The sequence below is a fragment of the Physeter macrocephalus genome, chromosome 20 (assembly GCF_002837175.3).
Source record: "Physeter macrocephalus isolate SW-GA chromosome 20, ASM283717v5, whole genome shotgun sequence".
NCBI classification, from domain to species: Eukaryota; Metazoa; Chordata; class Mammalia; order Artiodactyla; family Physeteridae; genus Physeter; species Physeter macrocephalus.
In genome coordinates this window covers 89,337,940-89,346,238 of record NC_041233.1, presented here as the reverse complement: position 1 = coordinate 89,346,238, position 8,299 = coordinate 89,337,940, and the positions used below count along the sequence as shown (strand labels likewise).

General features: G+C 31.6%; 1 protein-coding gene across 1 annotated transcript in view; it reads right to left on the bottom strand.

Annotated features, from left to right (window-relative positions):
• Positions 1 to 8,299, bottom strand: part of LOC102985031 (A disintegrin and metallopeptidase domain 3-like) — a 103,458-nt gene that overhangs the window by 8,587 nt on the left and 86,572 nt on the right. Inside the window, exons 17-18 of the mRNA XM_024131373.3 lie at positions 7,257 to 7,340; positions 5,411 to 5,525 (exon numbers count right to left, since the gene is read on the bottom strand). Coding sequence (XP_023987141.1) covers positions 5,411 to 5,525; positions 7,257 to 7,340 — 199 coding nt within the window. The remainder of the gene's footprint in view (positions 1 to 5,410; positions 5,526 to 7,256; positions 7,341 to 8,299) is intronic.

Here is an 8,299-nt window from a genome sequence, read left to right as displayed (position 1 = left end):
TTTGTGTCATCTTTAATTTCTTTCATCAGTGTCTTATAGTTTTCTGCATACAAGTCTTTTGTCTCCTTAGGTAGGTTTATTCCTAGATATTTTATTCTTTTTGTTGCAGTGGTAAATGGGAGTGTTTTCTTAATTTCACTCTCACATTTTTCATCATTAGTGTATAAGAATGCCAGAGATTTCTGTGCATTAATTTTGTATCCTGCTACTTTACCAAATTCATTGATTAGCTCTAGTAGTTTTCTGGTAGCCTCCTTAGGATTCTCTATGTATAGTATCATGTCATCTGCAAACAGTGACAGCTTTACTTCTTCTTTTCCTATTTGGATTCCTTTTATTTCTTTTTCTTCTCTGATTGCTGTGGCTAGAACTTCCAAAACTATGTTGAATAAGAGTGGTGAGAGTGGGCAACCTTGTCTTTATGTATCTTTTTTGAAGAAATGTCTATTCATGTCTTTTGCCATTTTTAATTGGATTATATTTTTCTTTGTAGCTGAGTTGTAGGAATATTTTACATATTCTACGTATTAATTTTCATCAGATATATGATTTGTGAACATTTTCTCTTATTCTGTGGGTTAGCTTTTTCCTTTATCAATAGTGTCCTTTGATGCACAACAGTTTTTAATTATAAAATTCTAATTTGTCTACTTTTTTCTTCTGTTTCCTGTGCTTTCAGTGTCATATTCAATAAATCATTTCTAAATCCAATGTTATGAATATTGCCCCCTTTGTTTTCTGCTAAGGATTTTATAGTTTTAGCTCTTGACATTTAAATCCTTGATTCATTTGTAGTTAATTTTTTTTAAGGTGTAAGTAAGGGTCCAACTTCATTCTTTTGCATATTGATATCCAGTTATCCCAATATTATTTTTTGAAAAGACCGTCCTTTCTCCCCTTGAGTGGTCATGGCATCCTAATTGAAAATCATTAGACTGCATATGTGAGAGTTTATTTCTGAACTCCTTATTTTTTCCATTGGCAAATTTCAGTTTTCTAATTTTGTTGCCCAAGTAATATATCAACTTTCAGGAAGGTACAAAAGAGTCCCTCCAGGGCTCTTGTTTTTAAACTTTATAATGGTGATGTTGAAACTGATCATCCAAATGAAATCTCATACTACAAGTCATCAGAGTGGACGATGCTATCATAATTTTCCTCCAACTGAAGAATCAATGAATGAACAGAATATTTCTAGTAACAAAAAGGAAATATGATATTCTCATCCAGTTAATCATACTTCAGCATGTAATATTTTGTCACAAATACCTAGAACGTTCTGTATTGTAAAGAAGATCTAGGATAGTACCTTTTCACCTTTTATTACATTTGGGCATGAACATTTATTTGATATGATTCACAAGTGGACAAATATACATGCAAAGTTGACTGAAAGGAGTTAGATGATGTAGGAGTGACAAACATTGATTTATCATTTTAATTGGTGCTTATAAATATAAAATAAGAATATGTTCTATTATAATACAACATTGTTTACAATAGCTCTAAAGAAAGTGAAATAACAAATATGAAATAATAAAATGTGCAGTATCTGGTGAAAATTACAAAATTATGATGAAGAAAATTAAAGAAGACATATAAATGGAAAGAAATACTGTGTTCATAGACTGGAAGATTTAAGAGTAAATAATAAAAATGTGAAACTTCCTAAATTGATCCATACGTTTAACACTATTTGCATCAAAATCACGGCAAAATTTTTTTGTAAACAGAGACAAGCTTAATGTATATGGAAAGGAGAAACCTTAAAATAGCCAAAACCATTTTTAAAAAGAAGAATGAAATGGGAAGACTCACTTTTCCTACTGTTCAACATTACCTTGTAACTACAATAATCAAAACAGTGTAGTATTGGTGGAGGGAATGACACATAGATCAATGGAACAGAATAGAGATCTGAGAAATACATCAACACAAAAATGTCCAATTAATTTTTAACAAAGGTGCAAAATCAACACTGTTGACAAAAGACAGCTTTTTCAAAGAATTGTGCTAGAACAATTTGACACCCATAAATCGGAAAATCAATCTCCCACCCTTTATAAAAAGTAACTCAAACTGGATCATGGACTAAAATATAAAACATAAAACTATACCTTTTACAGATATCATAGCAAAAAATTTCAAGACTTAAGACTGACAAAGAATTCATATACTTGACACCAAAAGCATAGATCCAAAAAGGAAAAAAAGAAGCGCTTATCAAAATAAGAATTGGAAAAAAAAAACTCTTGGTCTGTGAAAAAACACTTGGAGAGAATATGCTCAAATCACAAATCCCACAAAATAGATGTTTATGTGAAAACTCAACATTTAATAAACAATACAATTAGCAAATGGGAAAAAGATATGAACAGACTTTTTACTGAAGTGGATATGCAGGTGCCAAATAAACACATTAAAGATATTCAATATCATTATCCATTAGGGAAGTACAAATTAAAAACACAATGAGATATTAAAACATACCAATAGAATGGCAAAAAAAAATAGTGGTATCTTCAAATGTTGGCAAGGCTGCAAAAAACCCATTCATTTATCACTGGTGGGATGTCAAAACAGTATATAGCCACTCTGCAAAAAGCTTGGCAGTTGCTTTTAAAATTATAAATGGCTTACCATAGACATAGCAATTTCACCCTCGGCCATGCTTCCCAGAGAATTAAACATTTATTTTCATGCAGAATCTTCCGCACAAATTTTCATTGCAGATCTATTCATAATAACTAAAAATTGCCATCCATGCAATGTCCTTCAATGGGTGAATAATTAAACAAAATATGATACAGACATACAAAGGAATACTAGTCATCAATACAAAGGAATGAAGTGAGAGGAAAAGACAATCTCAAAAAGATACAAACTACATGGTTCCATTTATATAACATTCATGAAATAACATAATTAGAAAGATGAAGAGCAGTTTAGTGGTTGCCAAGAGTTCGGAAAGGGGAAAGAGGGAATCAGTGTAGCTATATAAAGGAGTAACAATATCAGGGGCCATGTAGTGATGATGCAGTTCTGTATCTTGATTGCGATGGTGATTACACAAATTTGAACATGTGGTGAAATTGCAGAGAACTAAATATACACACATGTGAATGCATACACACACGTATACACAGATAAGTGTATGTACACTGGTGAAATGTGAATAAGGTCTGTGTATTTCATCAATGTCCATTTCCTGGTTTTGATATTCTACTGTAGTACTGAAACATGTTAACATTGACTGAAGCTGAGTAAAGGATTCGTAAGACTGCCCTCTAAATTTTTTTGCAACTCTTTATGAGTGTATAATTATTTAAACATAATAAGCTAACTAAAAATAACAGTGGGATATCGTTACACTTCTAAAGCTGGCAAAAAAAAATCAAACAAAACCACCAAAAACGACAATACCAAATGTTTGTGAAGTGTGGATCATCTGTGCAGAGTAACTGGGACTCTCACAGATGAATGGAGGGAAGGAAAATGGTAAAGCCACTTTGGAAAATAGTTTGGCTGCTTCTTAAAAAATTAAAAATACACTCATTAAAAAAAATACTGAGTAAACGATCCAGCTATCTCACTTATAGGTATTATAGTGAGAACTTATATATAGAAAAAAGCTCCCAGGTATTTACCCATCAACAAGTGAGAACTTAAATACAGACGAAAGCCTATGTGCACGTTTACAGCAGCGTTATTCAAAATTGCCAAAATCTAGAAACAACCCAAATACCCTACAATGTGTGAATGGATAAACAAACTATATAGTTCATCTTTTCAACAGAAGGCTACTTAACGGTAATAAAGAATGAACTATTAAAACATATGTCAATGAGAATGAATCTCAAATGCATGTATGCTGTAGAGGACATTCTGGAAAAGGCAAATCTATGGTGACAGAGACCAGGTCACTGGTTGCAAGGAACTGGCAGCGGGAGATGAATACAAAGGGCAGCAGCCAGAGGGAAGATCTGAGATATGGACCTGTTGTGCATCCTGACTGTGGTGGTGGGAACGGAATACATACATTTTTCAATCCTCACAGAACTATATACCACAGAGTGAAGGCTACTGTGTGTAAATTTTTTAAAAACCAAAATATTCTTAATAAAAAATAAATATTAAAAAAGAGACAATGACTAATAATTTTTTCAAAATTTCCAGAAATACACCAACCTATATATTCAAGAATCTCAGCCAAACCAAGCAAGATAAATTCAAAGAAAAACACATCTTGGTAAACCATAGTGCAACTATGGAAAATCAAAGATATAAAGTAAGTCTGAAACTCAGACAAGGAATGAAAGAAGCATCATATTATTGGGATGAATAATAAGAATGACGGCTGCATTCTCATCACAAAATGGAAATGAGGATACAGTGGGATTACATCTTTAAATTGCTGAAAGAAACAATTCTACTTCCAGTGAAAATACTGTTCACAAATTAAGACATTATGAAAACATTTTAAAGACAAAAGCTGAGACAATTGATCACTACAAGGGACACACAAAAAGAAATACAAAAGAGAGTTTTACAGGTTGAAAGGAAATGACCCACACAGAAATTTGAATGTGCTGGAGGAGTTGAAAAGCCCTAGAAAATGGTAAATAGGTTGGGATAAATGTAAATATTTACATTAAAATTCTTTAACATTTCATTGGTTATTTTAAGGCAAATACAATGCTGTATTGTCAGGTTTACAACATATACATAAATAAAATAAATAAAAACAGAAGCACAAAACAGAACACAAATGATGGAAAGACCTTAATGGCATTACAGTGTTCTGAGAGTTTCACATTGTGAAGTTAAGAAAAATCAAACATGCTACAGTTGTTCACGAATGTTCACCAAATAAATTAAAAAATGTTTTGTGCCATCTACTATCCATATACTTTGGATGTGGAAGACTTTATTATTTTTACCTTTCAATAGTAGAGTTAAAACTTGAAAGAGGCAACTCTGCTGTGAACTAGCACATCACAACAGTTAACATCCGTGGAATATACAGACTATATAATAAAACTATCACCTACTCTATCATTTAACTACACCTATCTGGAAAACTCTTTTGTACAAATAGAAAAGTTCTGGAAACCATTGTTAAAATTAAGAGAAGATCTGTTAAAGTATTCATGTCTAGATTTGAATTTAAACCATATACAAAATTTTGATTGACAATATGCTCTAGAGCTGCACTGCCGAATTTAGTAGCTACTAATCACAAGTGACTATTTAAATTTATATTAAACGAAGTGAAATAAAATGGAAACTTTAGTTCCTTGATTGCACTATCCACATGCTAGGTGCTCAATAGCCCCACAGACCGTGGAGGTGTATACTGTTCCTCTAAGTGCAGAAGGCTCTGTTGGAGTACCGTGATCTGGACACTAACCTGACGTAAGCCAAAACCCGTCATTGATACTTCCTCCTGGTGATGAAGGAGTTGGTTCACATTGTGGAGGAGCATATCCAACATCACAGTGACAGTTATGGAGAGTATTGCAAACCTAAAACCAAAACCAAATTTAAAAAGTGCATTTAATGTGTAAGATAGAAATTAAACACATTATTTGCTATTTTTAGTCAATGTAAATTATTAAAGTACTATAATTTAGTATATTATAGGTAGTTTTTTATATTAATGTGGAAAGCAATTCTTAAATTAAAAATTAATATAATAATGTTCATGCAATATCTTTTCAAATGTCCCAGAGATTTTCTCTTATTTATCTCTTGTACTTTTAAATAAAAGTATATAATATTCTGATACAACTGAAATGCCTTATTCTAGAAAGGCATAGGAATTATGAAGCTAGAAATTATAAAATAGTGGGAGTTTAAATATACTATGAATTGTGCTAGTTCAAAAAAATTAGCCATGATAAGAGCCAATTTTTACCAAAAAAAAAAAAAATGGGGAAAAACAAAAGGAAGAAGTATTCTTAATCAGACATAGATAGCAAAATTTATTTGGCTAGAAACAGGAAGGCTAGAAAATATCTATAAATGTGATCTGGTGGGTGAACTGAAAGAAGGGCCAGAAACACAATAATCTAGAAATAGGTTCGTGAAAAACTTAACAAGAAATTAATTAAAATTAAATAAGGGAGGAAAGAAACAGAAAAGAAACTGTAAATAATAGGACATGTACGTGATCTGGGAGAAAAATTTTTTTAAAGACACAGGTCACTTTTCTCCTGGATTACTATATAAAATAGGAAGCATCAGTATGGCAGGAGACACTAGCCACACAGTTAAAGCCAAAGACATGCTTGGAAAAACTTACAAAGTTTCCAAAATTTCTATAACCTGGTAGATAATTTCACAATGGATGGACAAATAGAGATGCAAATGGAAAATATGACCATACATACTTAAGGACTGTATAATTAATTACTAAAGAAAGGCAAGTTAACAATGGATTTAGCATGCTTGAAGAGATTAAAAAGACAAACTAGTCTGACCAGAATATGAGGAAATATGCATTTTTATACATGACAGTTGAGACCAAAAACTGGTATAATATTTATTGAAAACAATATAATATTAATGAAAATTTAAATAGTACATATATTTGGCTCATCAGATTTCACTGCTAACAATTTAAGAAGTCAGATAAATGTGCAAAGGTGAATGTACAGCAGTGTCCGCTGTACCATTAGTTACAATAGTTAAGTAATAATTTAACCTTATCTGAAAGTCCATCAGTGGATAACTTTTCAAATATAGTAAGGAAGAGACATGCAGGGAAACACATTGAAGCTGTTCAAGGATGAAGCAGATCAGAATGAACAAGAAAGTCTGATCGCATAAAAATATGAGATTATAAGTAATATGTATAATATATATTGTGTGAGTGCTAAAATATTTATCAGTACACATACACTCAATTATAAGCAATATTTTTATGTATGTATAAATGTATATGTGTAATCCTTAATGAGCTCATTTCCAAAATTTCATAATCTTAATCTAACATTATAATAATAGATTGTTTCATATTGAATTTTAGTACAAAGATCAAAGCAAATTATTTGCTCATGAAGCCTATATGATATGATTGAACACATAAATCACATACATACTTATGAATAATGGAGTCTGCTTTTCTTATTCGATTTCAATTTTCCAAATACATTTCTACACCTCAAATAATTTTAAGCATTATTACACTGAAAAATGTTATTGACATGGATCAAAATAACTGTACTTAAAAACAGAGTAACCATTACACATACCCCATGTCCATTGCACTTTATTTTGGAGATACAAGTTGCATCTGAGCTGACAGTGACGTCTGTGCAAGATCCTCCATTACAAAACTAAAATGTGAAAACAACCACCAACGACAAAAGTTTTAAATTTAAAGTCAAGAGTTGAACAATTGTACTTGGTATGAAAATTAGATGCACAAGATATATATATACCTCAGATGAATCTGGATTTCAGATCTGCTCATTCTAATAAAAGAACTTGGAGTCAAATGGTGTGTTGTTACCTTATCAAATATCGTATTTTGAGAATCCGAAACCATGTTTTCCCTTGAGGGAGCAGAACTGTGCATTTATCGATATTAATTGGTATAAGTACAAAAATAGCCAACTTGTATTGACTGTCGGTGATGAGCTAGGATCAGTCTTTGCACTTTCTATATATTTTTATAATATATACTCATATTGACCCTGTGAAGGACATATTTTCATCCTCATTTTATATTTGATGAGAATTAAATGTATACTTTTAAGGTCACACCACCACTGACTGACAGAGCCAACATTCAGTACAAGAACTACTTTACTCACAGAGCCCAGTGATCAATGCTCAATATCAGTGTTCCTGTCATTTTTACATTTTTTTCCCCAACTTTAATGACCGTATCTCTTATCTTTTGCATTAGGAAAGGTGACCTTGAGAAATTTATTTAATCTTCTTTACCTCAGTTTATCCATCTTTGAATTTGGAATAATAATTATAACTATCTCAAGGTTATGAAGGTGAAATAGCTTGTTACGGATAAAGGAACAAAAGCGGTGTTTGGCACACAGTAAATGCTCACTAAATATAGGATATTATCTTAATTATTTATTTATTTAACCTGATTTCTCTGTAGACTCTATGTTAATATTTGTCTATCCAAATTTCAATTTAATTTGACTATCTTTGGGAGAATCTACTCTCTGATGGATTTTCTTAAGTATCTGGTAGAATACCCCCTATCTGATGAATAGTCTAAAAATATCATTATTTTCTATCACCATTGCTGATTAAGGAAAGAACAAAT